At 27.2% G+C, this 22,086-nt stretch overlaps 1 protein-coding gene across 1 annotated transcript in view; it reads right to left on the bottom strand.

Annotated features, from left to right (window-relative positions):
- LOC112599471 (KN motif and ankyrin repeat domain-containing protein 2) overlaps positions 1–22,086 on the bottom strand; it is a 40,528-nt gene that overhangs the window by 4,256 nt on the left and 14,186 nt on the right. Inside the window, exons 6-8 of the mRNA XM_025346389.1 lie at positions 21,690–21,783; positions 17,330–18,278; positions 654–746 (exon numbers count right to left, since the gene is read on the bottom strand). Coding sequence (XP_025202174.1) covers positions 654–746; positions 17,330–18,278; positions 21,690–21,783 — 1,136 coding nt within the window. The remainder of the gene's footprint in view (positions 1–653; positions 747–17,329; positions 18,279–21,689; positions 21,784–22,086) is intronic.

The following is a 22,086-nucleotide window of genomic DNA, read 5'->3' as shown; positions in this document are numbered from 1 at the left end:
ATCCGATTATATTTTAATTTGAATCGCGAAATTGCGAAATTGCTTGTTTTCTAATAGTACACATTGTTTGTTCTTATTATTATTGCTGTGCTGGCGGTTATTACGTACAGTCGGACATTCTGTGCGCGACAATCGTATCAAATTATGTTACAATCACTTACGCAGACTAAATTATATTTATAAAAATAGTTACAAAATGTCGGTAAAATGTTCGGAAACGTTTTTTTTTTTTAATTAAAACCTATCCCAAATCTTTCATGTTGAATGAGTCTTCCTACATAAATTATTAGTTTTAATTTGTATAATAATTTTGACAAACGGACTTGAGATGAACAAAATATTAATATATTAATAAAATAAAAATAAATATGCAAATAAAAAATAATTGAATTCCTTCCATTTAATTTAATTTATGACATTACATTTTTAATAATTTTCTTTCTAGAAAACAATAAAATATAGTTAACATTAAAATTAAATATTGAAAATTTTTAGCTTCAAGTTTTTCATTCGAATAATACGCGTTATTATTATTTTTTTATTAGATTACTTTCATATGAGGCGTCCCGTTAAAAATGTATAATACCTATTTTTAGGTATTACTTATATGCAAATATCTTACAACTAAGTACTATTAAAACATTATTAATTACTTGTATAATTCGTCTTGGATGGGTTGGAAGTTCATATCAGATTCTGGGAGTCTATTTTTAAGTTCTGGTGTCGACGACATTGATTCTTTAGCACTGAAATAAAAAAAAAAATTATGATAATATTTAAATGAATTTTTAACAGTTACACAGTACTAAAAGTAAAATAATAACTACTGCAGATATCATATTTCAGTTTGGGTAAGTTTAAATATAAAAACAGTCTTTTGTTAGATATTTGGTTTATAATAATAAATAATGGATTTGAAGATTTAAATAACGTCGGGAAAAAAAACATCACTATTTTATATTATTACGTTATTCCTTGAACAAAAAAAAATCGTGTCATGATTAAAACATGTAGAATATATATGTATAAATTATATAGATTATACAGGTACAAATATTATATTTTTTATGGTCATATTATATGATTATGTGAAATTGAATTCGTACTTAACCAAAAATTGGTAATTTCATATGGATATAAAAAATTATCCTGACATGAGTTATGGACGCAAATTAAAACTTTAAAAATATTAAATATATTTATACATTTTTTATCTTAAAAGAATTGTAGTTTATGTGTTATATAATGTATAAGGAGCCTTCAATAACGTAATGTGATAAAATTGTTCCATGGTTGGCACATAAATAATTCTTGTGAGCTTAATACGGAGAACGAACCAAGCAATAAAAAAGAAAAGATAATTTAAAAAATCTATTAAAATTTAAAACCAAATAAAAATATACAAATAAATTTTATAATAATTTAAGTTTTGAATAGATTTTTTTCTTTTTAATCAGGACACGCCTATTAACAAATTGATTACTTTTGCAATAATGTTTTACTGAGTCATAAAAGGGTTAAATAGATGGTAAAAATGAGTAGTTTTTGGTATATATTTTTATATGTATGACATATCGAGATTTTATTTTCAAAAATGAAAATATATACCTATTCCAACCTTACCCTGACACAAGTAAGGGCTTGTATGTACAATGCAATACCTAATGAACATAAAAGACAATAATTTGATATAATTTGATGGCAGTAAAAATTCTTGAGTATTATTCCGAATTAAAAAAAAAAAAAATTGTTAAATTAATAAACTAATGTTGTATTATAATGTATAAAATTACAATATTCAGCGAGTAATTTTATAACAAGACACTTATTTCTTAATACAAGCATTTACTGCTATTACTTACCTACGCGACAAAATATGTTACAAAATTATTTTACACAATGTAGAATTTTCCCGTTTTACTACCATCTTTGTAAATATAAAACAACATCAATAATTATATTATATTTTATAGCAATTGATTCAATTAAGAACACTGTTTTTCCTCTCTTATAGTTACTATGAATATTAAAATAATTATTCCGTGACGCACGCCGATCATGCATTTATATTTTTTAGTCTATCATATGCAAATGTGATATACATTATAAACTTTCGAAATATTAGGAAATTATCATACAAACAACATTTACTAAGTTAAATAATAACTATTTTTTATTTAATATTTTACTATACAAAAATATGATCGGTAAAAAATTAAAAACCAAAGTAAAAATAATTAAAACGAAAAAATGTATTCGTCGACTTTCGCGGTATTCTTATTACAACATATCATTCTTGGAGGTCCTGTCATTTCTCTGTGAAAATATCTTCTAGTAAGCTTTGGTGTATTTTATAAATATTATAATTGCAAATAAATAACGAATGGAACATAAAAAGTGACCTCAATTTTACATTCAAATAAATAATTTTACGGATATATTAAATGATTGGGTACAGCCAATTTAAATTATTTTATGACTGCAAGTATCTACTTAAAAAGGCAAGGTTTACAGTGGTAGTTTCTATATAAATAACATGGTTACGTTTAATGCATTGTGAATCGAGTGCATTAAACAATGTATAATATGATATTACTGTGTACACATATGGGTTTTCACAATTAAACAAATCAAATTTTATTTACTCGATATAGGTATTACACTTATTGCTTAGGTACATTAAGATGATATTAGATAGACTGAATAATTAAATTTTTTTTTTTTATATACATATATAAGTGATAGCACATATCAGTAGCTAACTTAAATGAAACTCAACGTTTATCTATTGCATAAGACTATGACTTTTACATAACTAAAGTATTATATTTACAACAGGATAAGTTGTACTAAATACATTTATACAGAGAATAGATTTAACAGAAAATGTCCAGAGCTTGTCTTAATATATGGCTCATTGATATGAAAAAAAAAGATTATAATAAAAATATAAGTAATACACTTGAGATTTATTGAAAAATGTGTTATCTGATTAGTTATTACTTATTAATATCTAATATTACTTTATTTTATAGTAAGATTAAAATATTATTAAATTAGTCATAGTGCTGGCAAATAAAAGTTTGTATGCCTAATAGAATTTTGAAATTGTAATATGTTCCATACTCATAGCTTGTGTCATAGCACAATCATAGCAAATACCTATCATGAAAATTCAACATACATATATAGATAATATTCTTAACTTTAAAGTTTGAAAGGCAAGATTACACTAATATTAAAACTAACAATACACGTTTGATTCTTCACAACGTTACAAGTTTGTTATATTTCACGGAGTCGGAAAAAAACAAATATGCAGTGCATTGACATTCTCTTAGTTCTAAATAAACATCATTCAAATTTTTATTATATCATGAATACTAACCTAAAATGCATTTTTGGAGGCAATTAACCTTAATATCCAAATCTTAATTATGATGTAAAAACAACAAAATAATAATTTAAACATAAAATAAACATAATAATATTGTATCTCTCTTGATATAAATATTTTAATGACATAAGTAATAAACATGTATTTAAATCTTCAGCACGAACAGAATAAATGATTTATTTATATAAAAAGGTTAACTTTATGTGTTTATGAATATTTTAGAAATATTTTCACTTTTTAATTATATTTATACGATATAAGTTATTTTAATAGTTTTTTATAGTTAGGAAAGATATAAATACAGAAAAATATAACCAAGATGTTTGGTCATTAAACATTTAAAAAAATAATTATTTAGTTAAATTTCTAATTATTTTTAATTTTATCAAACAAAATCAGTAACTTTAATAAGCATAAATATTTAAATATGTAAAGAAATCAGAAAAATGTTATAATATATTAGTTGAAAAGAAAGTTAATAATAAAGATTAAGTTTTATATCTAATTCTAAATTATCACTCGATTTATTAAAAAAATTTAGTTGTATTAAGGTTTAAGATGTAATATGATAATAAGTAGATAAAAATAAAATTCTTTGAACTGTTTTTAATAAATTATGAGTATTTTTATAATTATTTTTAGTGTACTTATTTTAATTTCTTAAATAGGTATTACACAATATACTTTTATGTACCTATTTGTATAAGCTATATACATAATAGCCAAACATAAAATATTAAACTGGATGATTACTCGTTAAAATAGGTTAAGTCTTATAATATAGGTCTATTAAATAAAATAGCTATGCTCAGTACGAATTAGCGTTATTATAATTGATAATTATTCTCTTGTTCTTCAAATTAATAATTATCATCATGTATAATGTAGATTGTACATTTTTTAAATGTTGTAAGGCTTATGAGTTATGACTTATGTAAAATGATAAAAAATATATTTTTTGTGCAATGTCAACTGTTATGAAATATTATAAATGTTTACATTGATTTTACGAGTATACCTACATGCGAATACATAAGAAAATGTAAAAATCTCGACAAACCCTATTTATCATGAAAGTGAAAAAAGTAATAATGTCACTATATAAAATTATTTGTATCTACCTACGTTGGTAGATATACATTGTACATGTTTAGACTTAATAAACGAATAAAAAAGTGATTTTCTGGTTTCCTGTTTTACCTATATCCTATTTATTTATTTGGCATTTATATTTCTTAGCTGGTTTTAAATGTCGGTGATAGTAGCTGGATAGTAAGCATATTATACATTAATACAAAAAAAAAAAAAAAAACAAAAAATTATTAGTTGATTAACTATTAACTATTAAAAATGAAATAACTTGTATTAAACATGAATATAAAATAAAAACCGAAATAAATGCAAATTTCGGTTAGATAGAAAATATTATTGTATTTCATCAACATTTAAAGTTGTATAATAGAATCATTAAATTTAAAATAAAAATAATATATTGTTGTTTACTGCATAATGTCACCCGAGTAAAACTGTAACAAACAAAAGTAAGTAAAAACCATATAGATATACCTAACCATGTTACGATAGTCATAAATCAATATTCATCATCATAAACCATAATATATAATTATATATATAATATATTGTACCAAGCGCGTTCTAGGAACTTTTTATGAGGAAAAGGGTTCAAAAAAACTTTAAATTTATTTACTATCAGAGAACCGCTCTTTACTTTGTGCATAGGATAATTATTTTTATAAATAAATCAAGAAATATCCGGAATATCTTTTTCTGTCATTGGAAACAAAAATTAAAGCTCTCCGATAATGCTTTATGTTTTGATAAACAACCAATTATTATTGATAAAAAATTATAAAAATACAGTAAAATAGTGTCTCCTAACTTTACACAATATCGTGCTTGTTAAGTAAAATAAAGTATAAACTTAGAATATAAACGGTACTACCAGAACCTAATGACTGATTCGGCGAATCGATTTAAAATCATCATAGTGTGACTAATGAGGTCGCGAGAATCTGAATACGTTTGAGGTGAAAATTATCTAAGTAATATGATTATATATTATGCATAATGCATGCGTGTGTGTGTGGGCGTGTGGTTTGTCTATAATACATTTATACAAAATGAGTATAATTTCCAATTTAAAATTTTCTAAACAAAAATGTTTAAGAAAAATTTTATTTCATATAAAAATTAATTCGCTATCATAGGTCTATAAGGGGGGGGGGGGGGGGAATTCTGATCAATAACCTCACCAGGGATACACCATTATACTACATAGTATATACCTACAATTCTTATATTTAGGTATAGGAAAATAATAATATTATAATTATTAATTTTACACCTAATAATATTAATTTATGTGAATTTAGGTCGTTACTAAAACGTCTACACAAAACGATGTGTTCAAAAATCAATTCATGTGTGTGCGGTGATCTTCGGAATCGTCAATTTTATGAATAAACACAATACGAGATAAATTACTTTATTGATACGAATTTTTGAGTATTTCACATTTTATAGAGCATTTTTCATTACATATAAGAAAGCGAAAATAATTTGGAAATTATTATGGTATTTATGACAAAGAACAAAAATAATTTAGGTACCTAGGTAATATAAAATAATAAAAAAAAAAAAAAAACATTTCGTGTACTTGACTACCCGAGATAATTGTATATCAATTAGAAAAATAAATAAATAAATTCTTAAGTAATTTAGAGTTATTGTGGTATCATGTAGTAAGCATATTGTTATTGGAGTGAAACAAATTCTGAAGGTTATTCCGCAATAACCAATACAAAAGAAACTAAATTAATAATTACGTATAACAAACATGATAACATAAAACACTGTGTATATACTGTATGTAACAATAAGAAGGAAGGCTGAATTCTCAATAGAAATTTGAAAAAATAAAAACTATGAAATATTAACATAAAATATATTATGAAAAATTAATGTTTGACTATTGACTATTAAAATCTGACTAAAAATCACCATATGCCAATCAATTGAGTCGATTAACAGCTAACTCTATAATAAATTAAAAATATTATTCTAAATTACCCTAAAAATAAGCTTTAAACAATAATTTATTTAAAATACAATGGAAATTATAAAAATGTCATGATAAACCGTCATTTATTTTTAATATAGTTTATAATTAACTAAACAGTGACTGGTATAACGATAAATCATATTGTATCAGGATGGAATTTAATATAGGTATTATGGGAAAATATTACAATAGTTATTATGACATAATATTACTATATAAGTATTTTTTCTAGTATTAAAAATCATTTAATTAAACAGTAAATAAAATGTATTTATTATGTGTATTATGTTACCTTTAGTAACTCGAGTATTTAAGAATGGAATTATTTTACTATTATTACATAAATAATTATTATATATATATATAAGTAATAGTATTTTCTATTTGCATTTCCCGTGAGGACACTTGTCACGGTGTCAAGGTAAAATCGTGATGTCCATGTTGATATATTTATAATGCATTTATTTATCTAATATTTTAATACCTTGTTTGATTGTTGATAACAAATTAAATTATTTGTCACGTTTATATACAAAGTTTTGTCGAGGGGACTGTAAACTGTAGTCTTTATGTATAAAAGTAAAAAAAGGTGGAATAAGAGCATGTGTTAATCAAAAAACTAAAATATAGTAAGATTGTCAATAACTTTTGTTATTCTTACTCTTGAGTAAATCTTTAATATTTTTAATAAATTTCAAATTTATTTGTTAAAGACGAAATCATTGTATTTTTAAACCAAGATTAATAGCGTATTATATGATGTAACATTTATTCTTTACAATACTTTCGTTTAAAATATAACCTAAAACATGCATTTTCGTGTTAGTAAAGAAAATTTACGATAAGATTCCAAATGAAAAAATAAAAATAATTGATTTGTATCAATATGAGGCGATTCGTAAACATTACTTTAGTCTTCTTTAGGGGGAAGGGAGGTAGACTAATATGACTTAGACAATGCATCTCTTTACTGAAATTTAAAGCAGCCTCGTGTTCAAAGAAACAATAGGAAAATTGGTTTCAAAAATTGTTTTATTTTATGATGTTTATAATTATAGTATTTATAGCACATCCGCTCTAGAGAAGCAAGCAGTACCCACTGACCAATTTTTTGATCAAAGTAAAAGTTACTTTTAACTAAGAAATTATTTAGTATTTAAGACAATAATATGATGTTTATTGTTGAAATAATATTACAGAATTTTTGATTTTCAGCTAAACACTCGTACTTGTATGTGTTAAGTCTCATGTGACTATCTTCGTTTGTTGTTGTCTGTCAAATTGTATTAAAAATTGATAATCAATTACGCAATAAATATCGTCATCTTAAGCGGTATTAAAAAATGTAATATTTAGTTTGAATTTGTTGTCTAGATTTTTAAATAAAACTAAAATTCTTTTAAACAAATCGTCATAATAAGCGTAAAAATAATGATCATGGTTATAATTTTAGACAATCATAGAAAAAAAGTAAATAAGTAATACGCTAAGTATATTGATATTGAGATTTGTAAATTGTATTTGAATATTGAATGTCACAGTAGCAGATCAAGTGTTAAATTTAAGTGGTGGGAGGGCTACTAAAAAATTACTTCTGAGCCGTATAAATAAATTTCTAAAATACGTATGACAGAAATGGTTAAGAGAACGTTATTAATTTTATTATGGTTGGATTAATAATTGTTTATGTTAATTAAGTTCTATAATTAATTATACTATTATAAATTTTAATTATTTTATTGTGAAATAACTTCCCTAATCTAATCTGCACTTGTTAAATTAATTTTATCAACTATAATGCGTTATTATACAATACATTTTTTAATTCACAGTGAATTTTAGCTTTATAGCACTTTCAATAATCATAACTTTAGAAAATAGATCTAAGATTGATAGCACGCGTGCAATAGCTATTTTTGAATTAATATTAGGAAAAGTATTGTTGATAATAATTATTAGGAAAATGACAGATATTGTAAAAAGAAAATTCATACTTTAACTATAAAAAAAAATCTAGCTTTTAATGTTTTTAGTTAAAACAAAAACATGATGATTGACAAATATGTTTCATCGATTTAGAGTTATTAACTTCATTATTACACGCATCAAATATACACCAATTACGTTAATTATAATGTGGAATATTCGTTTAGTTGTTTTAAACATATTTTGAGACTAAATAGGCTACATTTAACGTTCGAGTATTTTAAAGAACTCACAATTTAATGCTATAAAGAAATTAAGGATTCAAATAAGAAACGACTAAAATGAATGTTTTTAGGTTGTAATATTATTTCGTATTTATATAAATATATTTTTTTGATATATATATTGAATGTACGATTATTTTCCATAATTTTTATTTTACTTACACTAAAATTACGTTTTTTTCTACAAATATCGTAAATATTTTATTAATAATTATACTTTTATATGTATTTTCTTGTATATTTTTGTATTTTAATTACCTACATAGTTCCTGTTCTTTAATTATTATAAAATATAATACCTAAGGATTTTGGAAAAAAATTAGTTCAGTATACTAGCTGTCTTATTATTAAATATTAAGCAACAGTAAATATTAATATTAATATAATTTAAAATATTCTTAGAAATAGAAGTAGGTAGGATTTTTAGACGTATAATAGAAAATAAAAAGCTTAACAAATTGTATACCTTTTAAACTTATTTCTAGATGTTTTGTTATAATGTATAGTTGCTTTGTTCGTATTTCTTGTTTTGGAGCAGGAAAAATGCTTAATTTTTCAACTTATAAGGATAGTTTCTGATATCAAATTAGTTCTAAGATAAAGATTTCAATATGATCATAATAGGAAAACCGTATATTTAAGTTATAACTTATAATATTTCGTTATAGACTATAGAGAATATTACGTCATACATAAAGTATGTAACGCTGACAGTACATATAATAAAACTCATTATTTTTTTTTTTATAAAAATACTCGCGGGTAAATGGGACTTTTACACTTCGTATTCATATTTTATTTTAAATAAGTATCTAGCTATAACTACTCCTTTAAGCAAATATAATACTATAATATTATTATAAATTATAAATAATTATATTTATCAACACTAAATGAAGTGTCTATGTTATTGTCTAAGTTTTATTGGTGTCGTCCAATTATATACCAATGCCTTGAAAAAAAATAAATATTTTTGACACGTTGGTGCCTATGATATATTATACTAAGTGTTACGGTACCTATGCGGCTATATCATGACTTTTATTTGTAAATTGTTATAGCCATAAATTATTATTAATGTCAAATATAATTGTATAATTTATCTCTCTCGTCCTGCGGCATATGCAAGGAAGTTCTTGTTTGTGACGGTCTAACAATACAGATAATATTACTTACTTATATTGATATAATACGTTTGGAGAGGTAAAATAAACATGTGAATAATATGCGCGACTCGCATGACTAAGCCAACATAATAGTATAGCTTCCAAGAAATACGACTATTTCAAGTGTCCGAAAACAACGAACAAAATAAACTCAATGAGATGCGCGTATAATATTTATGCGGTTTGTAGTTTCACGGACAATTTGCGACGAGATAGGTTTTTGAAGTCATATTTATCAATACGACATATTGTCTAATATCGTGGGATACTAATGATGGAAAACGAACAATATTGTCGTTGGATCCGGGAAAATAAATTTCGTAAATTAGCCAACGTACCTCGACAATGTCGACAATGCTTAAAAATGTCACCATTTAGTTTGATCCAACCAACCTACCGATCGCCGGGGTCCCCGATTTTATATTTTTATTTGTGGGAGTTACCCAACGACAAAACAAAAACAAAAATTAAACATCATTAGTTCTATCTTACAACTGTGATTGTATTATTATTAATAAATATATTAGATACATAATAATATATTATATACCTAGGTACTACAATGAAACCTGACCTAACGGACATCTCTCATAACGGACGAAATTATAAGATTCCGGAAATAGATAAGTACCTATTCCAATATAATTCATCTATTACGGACACGGAAAGAATATTTCTCCCCAATACCTTCATTAGAGACAACTATCTTGGTCTTTAGTTTAAAATCAAATTAAATTGCATATTAAGTATAATATGTAAATATTATATTATGCAACAACGTCGACGGCCGAGACATCGCACATGTGCGCGACGTCAAAGCACGATAACGAAAAATACATGCTGTGTCGCCACTCGCCAACAACGATAAGGTTAATTGCGTAAACTGATAATTATATATGTGTGTATAATTAATTATTATATATGTATATATAAATGTATGTGTGAACCTATATTTAGTATAAAATATATTAATAGGTACTATCGGGTTTTTTTTATAATTTTTATAATATTTTCATTAAAATAAGTGGGTTTTATTAAAATAGTATACTAAAGCTCTTCAAAAAATAAAGGACATTTTTTATGTTATCGTGAATGTCCGTTATAATATACTGGTTCACTACACCTATACTTAGCATAAAAGTTTTATTGGCTTCATAAATCAAAATAATACTATGTTTTTGAAATTACTTCTAAAAACTAGTTATGATTAGAGCCCAGAATTTAAGTTGAACTTAATTTTAACTTTTATATTCATATTATTTAATACATAATATGGGTTAAGAGAGACAAAAATCAATTTTTTAGAAAATATTAAATATACATAAAATGTATAATACACATTGTGTAGTGTGTATGGAAATCAATGAAATGTGCAGTTTCTTCGTATAATTAACAAAATATGCATTTTTAATTCTATACTTTTAAACTAGCCATTGTATAATTCGATATCTAGCTTTATGTGTTATAAATCGAGAGCATATAGGATAATACGCAACTCCTAGAACTTACGAGCCTTAATTTTAATACACGTAAAAGTTTCAAGTCCCTACGAATAATATTTTCAAATTACAATCAAATAGTTAAAATTATTATTCTTTGTTTCTAATTTCGTCCAAATTTATACTTCAAATGTCTATAAAAAAAATTGTGCTTATATATATTCTTAAAATTTTTTGATTTTTGAATAAACTATGTATGAGAAACTTTTACTACATTTTCAAGATTTTTAATCTGATGACATTTTTTTTATTGATTTGTGTAGGAAAAAAATTGAAAAATTGAATATTTTTTAATATCTATAAATAATACTAAATAGCTTAAATGAGACAAGATATTTTAAAATTATACCATGTTAAACCAAAATTAAAAATTTGCTGTTAATTTATTTCTGAATTAGAATAAAACAATAGAAATCAGTTTTGCATAAGCATTTCATTTTTTCTCTAATTTTTATTTTTATTTTTCCCGGCCAATTATAAAGTAAAGTAATTGGAATTTTTTAATTTTGACTCTCCAAATCAACAATTAGATTCGCTTACGTATAAGTTATCAAAATAGATATTAAGCTGTAAATTTATTTATTTTTATAGTAATAAAAAGTACTTTTAACCAAAAATAAAAACACATCATTGTAAATATAGTTAAGCTTAGAATCTAAAACCATGCGTAATATTATTTCCGTTTGTCACGGGTACACGCAAACCGTAGCCAAGGAATAAACAAAAAAAAAAAAAAAACATGAATTAATAATTTCGACGCGTATTATTATCCTCCCGCAGTTAGTCCCACATCGTGTCGCATGTTCTATGTATATAATGTAATCGGAGGCTCCGATTCGGAGCGAAACAACGAGATTTGTCCGAAACGAAAGAGGAGTATAAACACGATAAACACAATTTTATTATTCATAGTAATATTATGTAAATCCGTCGTCCGAGTTCTCGATATATAGGCATAGTCATTGTATAATTTGTACAATATAATATTATACTCGTATATCGGACGACATCACAAATATTAGGATATGCGCCATACGGTGCCGGTGAATACCGTTTTAATCGAAAATCTACGATGTTTGTTTTAAGCCCAAGCTATAATTTTGAATGTCAAGTTATGACCGCATTATATATATTCGTATAATAAGTACCTATATGTGTATAATATAACATACTTAAACGCCAAGCGTTCGTATTATCATCTAAGGAAATGTTCTAATGTTGAAAATAAAAAAAAAGCCGGTAAATTATATGTTCCAAGCACAGATTAATAATGATGATAAATACATACTCAAATTACGACCTCTATGATCAGCCCTGTAATACAAGTATAAATGGCGGTCATCTAAAAAATCTAAATTGATTACGTGATCCGTATATAGGTCCTGTTTGCGACAGGATAAGATTAATCAACATTTTAAGATTTGTTAATCATTATTTTATATTTTATTATAATACGACACTAATATTTTGTTGTTATTATTTAAAAAGCTATATATCTGTAATATTGTAGGCAAGTTTCCATTAAGAACATTGTTAATACAACGTTCCCATGTACCATGTATAATAATCTTTATTAGGAACAAAAATGTATACAAATTCTAGTTACATACACAATAATAATCTTAAGGAAAAATAAAATCTAAATATTTAAACGATCAAAAATCGAATTTACTGGGGAAAGAATTCAATTAGTTATACGATTAACTTAAAAATACATTTTAAAATACTCAAACATTTGTGATAAATTATAATTAATAATCTATAAAAGTAACAACCTCTAAAAATGAGCTTTTTAAATTCTAGTCCAAACCTTCCCGCATAGTCTTTATCTTTCAAATAAAAAGTAGATTATCAAAATTTGACTATTTCATAAAGTATGCAAGTTTTTCCCGCGAAGTGAATTCTTATATAAAAAATAATAACGCGTTGGTTCTGATAGGGAATGCCGCAAAATCGATTTTTAAGCATGTGATATGGCAATATTTTAATGTTTTTAAAATATTATGTCTTAAACACGATTGCAATCAATATCGTTGTTGGTCATTACGCAATCACGAGATTTTATAAATACAAAATTTGTTTGATCAAACAGTTAATAGAATTGTGCTCAGATATTAGTTTTTTAAAGTTTGATTATATTTTTCGATTCATCTGGTTTATTGATTAATATTTGGATTACTATTAATGCGTAAAAATAGAAATTGTTTTCCGAAAATGTAAAAAATGTACCTACACTTTGTTTTGTTCCAAACCAATGTACAGAAGGAAACTTAAATTTCGGGTAACGACAAAGAATGAAAATCGGTTATTTACAGTCCAAGTGGTCCATGTATATTTGTATTCAACTGGTTAGCTGTGTCAACATTACTGCATTTGTACGGGGACTTAACCAAGTAAATTACTGTCGAAAGATTTTGGCAAACAAATATTGTTGTACACTTTAATAACGCAATATGTTTTTTAGAGAATATTTTATAAAGACCGTTTTTTTAATTACGCATACTATTGTATGCGTTTGTTTTCAACTACGCGTATCTAAATAGATTATATATATTTATATATTATTATTTCAACTGATTGCTGTATAGACTAGATCAGTGGTCTTCAACCTTTTTGGACTCGCGACCCACTCTTTTAGGCCTATGTTTTTCGCGACCCACGTAAGCCTGATAAAAAAGAACAAATTGCTTATATAGAATCATACCAGTGTAATATGAAACATTTTACTTGATATCCATTATGATTATAATATAATAATATTATTATTATTTTTATACCTTATATAATTTTATAAATCTAATTTTTATTAAAAAAAAAGACTTGTCACGACCCACCGGTTGAAGACCACTGGACTAGATAATGCAATATAAACAGATTTCGTGATGAAAAATGTAATCTAATTTCGACACTGTACTTAGTTGCCATTGAAATATTTATATTTTTTTTTCATTTTGTTGTTTTAAGTTGAAATTAACAAAAATATTTAATTAAAAGTTCGTTTTTATTTGAAAACATGTATATAGTACATTCTGCTAATTTTTTCACCGTGAAAACTACAAATTATATAAGTATAGGAATAATCTTCACTTTGGTTTTTGATTTTATTAATTCCGGTAAAATCAATAAAAACTATAATTTATATAATAAACATTGCTCGTGTCCCACACATTTTTGAGAGCCAATTTAGATCTTGCGAAAATTTAATGACGACATTAAGGTTATTCGTTTCCACCAAATGTGTATCGTTAACCTTTTATACCAGTACATGTTTTTGTTTTCGTTGTAAATATATCTTGTTTTTTTCTACAAATAACTATTTTTAGAATTCTACCAAATGAGATATTAGCTGATCTTATGTTTCCAACAAAACAATTTCTATACTATTACTCGTAAAACTTAAAAGCTTATACTTAGTTATACAGTTATATGTAACAAGTTTATTTAAAATACTTGTTATCTAAAATATACTGAATTATTGTATAATATTATCTAGTTTAATAAATACTATACATTTTTTTATACTTAATAAGCTTATGGGATATATAATTAAAATTAGTTTTTCATACTAAACGAATAATTTATTAAGCAATAATAAGTATACCCTGGACCGGTACTGTAGTATCGAATTTGAAATCGTAAATCAGTCAAATACATGTATGTATTACTAACCAGTTAGTTGTATATATTATATAACTATTTTTTATTGTCTTTATTTATTTGACTGATTCACGACTTCGGTACTAGTGAAAAGTTGCCTAATATTCTTACTTATTATGTAAAAACAATTTTATTAAAATGTTTAGTAAACTGTTTTTTAAATATTTTATTGTATTTTAAATTAACTTTCTTTGTAACAGCTTTTAAATGTATAGCTTTTTATTTTATGTATTTTACAATATGGATATTGTTTCCTCGAAAAATGAAATCAGTCAATACCTTTTTTGGTGGAAACATGTTACGCTCATAACGACGGCAGGTGCACACAATATAACTGTCTAGGTTTGGGCTTTATGACCTAAATCTCAATGATTGTATTGTGTAGTGTTAGCAGTAGTATAAATATTAACGTTCGGTACAATTGCACAAACATAAATCTTGCAAAGATAAATCTATTTTGAAGCATCGAATAACGACACCAAAAAGCAATACAAATTTAAACTGGATAATTACTATTAAGGTCACAAGGTTACCGAGTACCAAAAATATACATCTCAATAATTTTTAGATTGCCAATACTTCTAAGCCACTGTTAACTTTCAAAATAAATTATACTGGAATGATTTAAAATTAATAATATTGTTATACAGCGATGGACTCGTGTATACATCATCAATCATGTGTATCGGTTATTGATTCTAAATAATATTATGATCAATAACAAATTCTTTTAGATTTAATTTGAAATTATTGATTTTAGAATTATGAAAATTATATGTACTTGTGGCTAATACCAACCGACAACTTAGTAAAATGTACAGTGATATAATAATTATAACTGTTTTAACACTTTATTTTTGTTTTAAAATAAATCTTTTACCGGTAGTTCATAAAGTCACACTCCATTATTTAATTTTCTGTTTTTATATACATGTACTACACTATACAAACTATGAGTACGGAAATGAAAAATAGTTTTAATTTTTTTCAGGCAACGCGTACGGCGTGCCTACCTAGGTATGTAACGATTAACCAATAAAATTTCTTTTTTTTTTGGAGTGTCTGATAGTACCTAGCTTAATAGGAATAGTTACTGCAGGTTAGTGGTTTCGTGGAAGCTGTTGCTGTGACGGTGATTGTTTCAAGTTACAATAAAATCGAGTAATTTGCGCAGGTTTGCGGCTATATTGCACACTGTTGAATTAGGAATCTGGCCAGAGCGCAGTCATCGTCCAGTCTTCGCACCGGACTATTTTATTATTATTATTATTCCTTAGACACCATAATAATAATATTATCATACCGACAGCATGCAACAGCAGTTGTCAACGACCCGTAGTGTGCGTCGTCTCAGTATATATGTATAAACGAGTGTAGTGTGTGACGGTTTTGTGGTGTTACTGGTTACGCCGCATGGACGTTTTAGACAAAATTCTATGGTTAATATTTATCAGAATTATATTATTATATATAGATTTAATGATTATTAATTATTAAATACTATATACATTTTTTGAATTTTTTTTTTTTTTTGGTAAAATATGATTGAATAGAAATGTTTTTATCAATTTGAATTGTTATTTAAATTAACAATACAATTGCGGACGTAGTTGAACTGTACAAAAAATATCAGCAATCACGTTACAGATGCACTTGCACAATTAAAAAGGTAGTTTTAAAAACAAGACGCATTCGAGCATAGTCCGGTGCGCGCATAGTTATACATATCATAATAACATTAATAACACATTGATAAAAAAATCTTTATCTCCTATGTTAGTTGTATATAAACTAAGATAATAATGATAATGTTATTTCGTAATAAAAACTATCATACAAATTTATTTTATCGTAAACTGAGGTAACTAACGACGGACGTGCAACGTATGAGTCGTATGACTAAAAAATATGAGTATGAAGTTTTAAATATAATGTAATTATTCGTATACTCTTAACATGCATTTTATACACGCGTACCTATTATTGCGTTATATACACAACAGTTGCACCGAGAAGTGCATTCAAAATTGTTTTGGAGTAATCGGTAAATACGCTTAAATTTTGTTCTCACCGCCCGCGAACATGACCAAATTATGCCACTGATATTATACAATAATCATGTCAATCCTTAACTATAGGTATCTACTTCGAATAGGTGCGTATATTATATTATTATAAGTATAACTAATCCTACGAGATTTATGCGCATATTGAAGTTTATTAATTTAAATCGTATACGTAACATTATAAACTCTGAGTCTTATTATGTGTGTCTAATAATGTGTGACAACAACGCATTATTCTTTGGATTCCCTTACCTGACGTCGTCGGTTACGCGTGCAGCCGGCGGCGGCAGCAGCGGCGGCGGCGACAACTGTTGCTGTTGCTGATCGTCTGTGCAGATCTCGGCCGCGGTCTTGGTGTACGTGTCCTGTCTGTTCAGCACTTTCCGGTTGAATTCCGGCGTGGCGGGCTTGAGGCGCGGTATCTTGGACGTGACCGGCGGCGACGTCGTGTCCGCGACACCGGCCGCCGTGTAATGATGGAACGAATTGCTTCGTCGGCCGATCGTCGCGTAATTAGCCCGGGCGGCCGCGGCTTCCGTCGGATTGACCCGGACGGCCGCCGCGACTTCCGTCGGATTGACTCGAACGGCCGCCGCGGCCTCAGTCGGATTGACCCGGACGGCCGCGACTTCCGTTTGCGTGGTGCGATCGCGGCCGCTGCAATCGTCTCTGGCGTCCGTCTGAGTGGCGCGCGGCACCGCGGCAGGTTTCGCGTCCGTTGTCGCGTCGACCGAACACCCGACGTGCTTGAGAGTCGGTTTTGCGACCACGCTGGCGTCGTACATCCGCGGCCTAGCCGTCACGCCTACCGCGACCGTCCTGACGGCCGTCGGTCTGGAAGACTGCGTGCCGACGTTTACCGTCGTTGGCGCCGGCGTCGCGGCCACCGCCACGGCGGCCGGCCGGACGTCGGCGACCGCTGCGGTTTGAGTGCACGTCACCGAGGTGGCTGGCTTTACGGCGTCCTTGGTCTGGGTGTACGCCGCCGTTGTGGTCGGCTTGGTGGCCGGGTCCGTCTGGGTGTGCACGGCCGCCCCGGACGGAGGCCGTTCCGTCATCGTGGACGTGTTCACGGACGTGGCCGACGGTGTCGTCACTCCCACGTCCCGGCACATGGGCACACAGTTGACGCCCACCTCTTTGGTGGAAACGGCTGTGCGCCTGTTGGTCGGAAACGCCGACAGGGACCATCCGCCACCGACTGGAAACGAATAATCATGTAAATTAAGTATAAAATAATATTAATATTCTGGATTAGTTATTAGGCCGGAGTCCGGTCTAGAGATCCGTCATAATATTAAGTGCCGGGGAGGAGGTACCACGAATCTTTTTTTTTTTTAGTTTTTGCTTTATCATATTCCACTCAAACTTTAAATAGATATCGAATATTTATGATTTAATCGAAATTTTATCAACATTTTGAGTCGAACTAAAGTCATTGAGCAAAACCATAGAGTGTCGAAAAAAATCTAATTTAAAGTATGCCACACACGCAAGTGTTGATGCTGTATTGCTGTTCAATAAACGCACAATAAAGTGAATTTTTCTTCAGCAATTTTATGTAGTTAAATCTTTTTTTCAATATAGAGGGAATTGACCTATTATCAAATTTAATGGTCAGAAAACTATTCGTGACTGTCGTGGAGTTTTTAAAATATTTTAATTTTTAAGTGAGTTACAAATAGGTAAAACTTAACATAAAAACTCTTATGACTTGTTGCTTAGAAATTTAATGATGTAAAAAACTATAGAAAAAATGTGGATAATGTTGTTATTAACGTTACGTTAAATTTTGATAATAGATAAAATTTTCTATAATGGTTAAAATTTACTGTACAAAACTATTTTACGCAAAATATAAATGTGCTATGTTTTACATTTGTAGGACAAAAACAACACATACAAGTGTGACGATCAACAATTAAAGCGATTAACATTAAGTGATATTATCCGATTAAAATATTAATTATGTATTTTGTTGAAATTTATTTTACATATGTAGCGAAAAAATAATAATTTATTTATATACTATATTACATTTAACAAAAAAACTTCAATACGTATTTATGGGTGATAAAAAGTTCTGAATTTGTATGTATAGGTAAATATAATTATGTATAACTTCGACATTTGTAGTATTTTAAAACAATAAAACATAATAAGAAATGATTTTAATTTTAAATTTTAGTTAATATCTGTTTACATATATGCACTATGAACACCATATTGTTTATGATATGAGAATTTCTTTAGAATTGGTACTTATAGTTTTTATTTTAGACATATATTCAAAGGCATGCGAAATATATAGTCTACGCATAAAAAGAAAAGTTTTCCAAGGACTCGATACATTATATATTGTACAATATTTTACGGTGAGATCGTACGGTGAGTTATTGTCCTGTATACGTCAAATTTTTTTAATTGTTTTAAAATGTAATAACGCATCATACACACACATGCCCCTGCCATCTACTCGTTTGTCTGCAAACAGCTAATACGATTTTATGTGTTTACATGTGTATAATGAAAAATTGAAAAAAAAATATGTACCATACTCGGAGTGTAGTCCCGAGACACGTTATTCTTTGTTCCGTGTTAATTATTTATAGTCATCTTGCCTATACCACCATCATGACGTTATACTCTGCGACGTTCGTGCTCTGAGGACGCGTGTGATCCGTATGCGTGCAGCTTCCCCCCACACCTTCTCATTGTACCTACCTACTTATTTTGAGATATATAGTATACAGTCATTCCGTTCTTTTTCGAAAACTACTAATCCAACAACCGTCGCGCCAATTTACATATCATACAATAATTACATAGTACATATTATTACTTACATATTTAAACTTTTTTAAATTGGTATGTATACTAGTGTAACCCTCTGGCCTATACTATCTTGGGTTTTGTACATTGTACTACATGCCTATAAGCAACCACTAAATTTATAAGTATAAAAATGTAGTAAAATTCGTCAAAATCGATAAAAAATTTAAATTAATTCATAGAAAATTTTTATTTTAATGTAAACATAGTATAAAACTGTTAGTTTCAAAAATTTCAATTTAGAAATGCCTACATAAAAATCAATGCAATACATTATAGTACTGTAAAATTGAAAAACAAATAGTTTTTTTATATTTTGAATTCTAGATCTTTATGGAATAGTTTGAAAGTTGAAAAAATGGCAAAATAAGAATTATAGAAAAAGATAAATTGAAGGTTAGTAAGGAATAGGGATACAAATTAAAATTCATAGTTTTTAGTTTTAAAACCATTTGCTTGAAAATTTAATACGAGACTCTGAAAACTTTGAAATAAAATCGTAGTCTTGAGTATAATAAATCAAGTGTTTACAAATAGTTTTAAAGAATTTAGTATATATGATTTATAATTTACGACTTTAAACTAAACTTTTCGTTATTTTTTAAATAATGCAATATATTCATCTTTTATTATTTAAGAATACTAATTTATACATTTTTTTTTAACTATAAATTTAAATATATTACACTAGTTTTTACCATTTTATAGAAACTTTGAATTTTAGAATTTCAAAAATAATTAGAAATTATTATTTTCCCTAGCTTTTTTACGAAACTCAACACTATTTAATTTTATGCTTTTTTTCTTACTCATATTGATTGAAAAAGGAACTTTATAAGTAAATATTAAGTCCGTTTAATTTATTTTTAGTCAATCTGATTTGACGAGACTACGACTACGAGGCGAAACATTGCTTGGTAGCATACAAATAAATCATTTTAAGCTATTTATACTATTTAATAATCCGAAGATTAGAATACAGGGAATACAAAAAACATGATAATTTGTCAATGTATGTACTGCTGTAATATATTGTATACAACTTATACTCGAAAATAATACGAATGAAAATAAAAGTGTGTCGGTCCGAGTGCTATTATATATTTATATGGTCATTTCAATAATACACTAAACACTCACTGGCGTAATAACTTTGCGGTAGGCGATATTTATTGACTAAATTATACTATTATTATTATTTTTATTTAAATTTTTCAATAATTAACAATTCTTCCTAAATATTAAAAGCTCGTAAGTTTGAAAACTTAAAAAATTTTTTTTTGTCGTCAAACAATTTTGCCGCTCAGGGCAGCTAACCCTTTATCTTCTCTTAACCCCCGGCACAGTAAATAATATATAAAGGCTGAGTGTCTAAGTTATCAAATATTTCGCTCCCAGTTCTTAAATAATTTTGTTATATTTCAACCAATCAAACAAAAAACTTAATAAAGGTACGTAATATAAAGTTTTTTATTATTCATTTATTTTTCTGTAAGAACAAAAATTTAGTTATAAAATAATATTAATAATCATAAGATATTATGATCTTTTATTGGAAATGAATTTATTAATATATAATATATATTGTTAGCATTAATCTTGTGTGGGGAGCGTAATTACATTCGGTAATGTTTTATTATATTAGGATGACCTTCAAAATCTAAAATCCTATTCAAATTGCGTAGGTATAGTAATTTCGGCAAGCATACAACATTGCCATGCAAATCCAAACCAAGCCCATCTAGGTACTAAAAATGTATATTTGTGCTAAAACACTTACTCGTTGCATATTTATTTGTGCTCTCCGATTTCTTGTATTTGTCTAATTCTGAGGATAAGCGTTGTTTCTCCAAATTCAACGAGGAAACCTGCGCCTGTTTTATACATACAATACAAATTTAATATTTTATTATGCATATTGTATTTCTTTAAGGTATCACCTACACAGAAATGTAAAATATGTATACCTCTTAAAATCCCAAAGCAAAATAACTTATAACGTACGTGTAAAAAATAAAAATAATAAGCAGTTATAACTGTAATGAATCTCACACATACATGAATTTATATTTTAGTTTAATTAAATGTCATATTACTATTATTATATTTTAAACTCGACACGTTAGAAATATAATATTGGACGTTGTTTACGTAAGAAATTTACTGAAAATACTTTG

This window comes from Melanaphis sacchari, unplaced genomic scaffold (genome assembly GCF_002803265.2).
Source record: "Melanaphis sacchari strain LSU unplaced genomic scaffold, SCAv2.0 Contig51_pilon_pilon, whole genome shotgun sequence".
In the NCBI taxonomy this organism is placed as follows: domain Eukaryota; kingdom Metazoa; phylum Arthropoda; class Insecta; order Hemiptera; family Aphididae; genus Melanaphis; species Melanaphis sacchari.
This window is presented reverse-complemented; position numbering and strand designations above follow the sequence as displayed.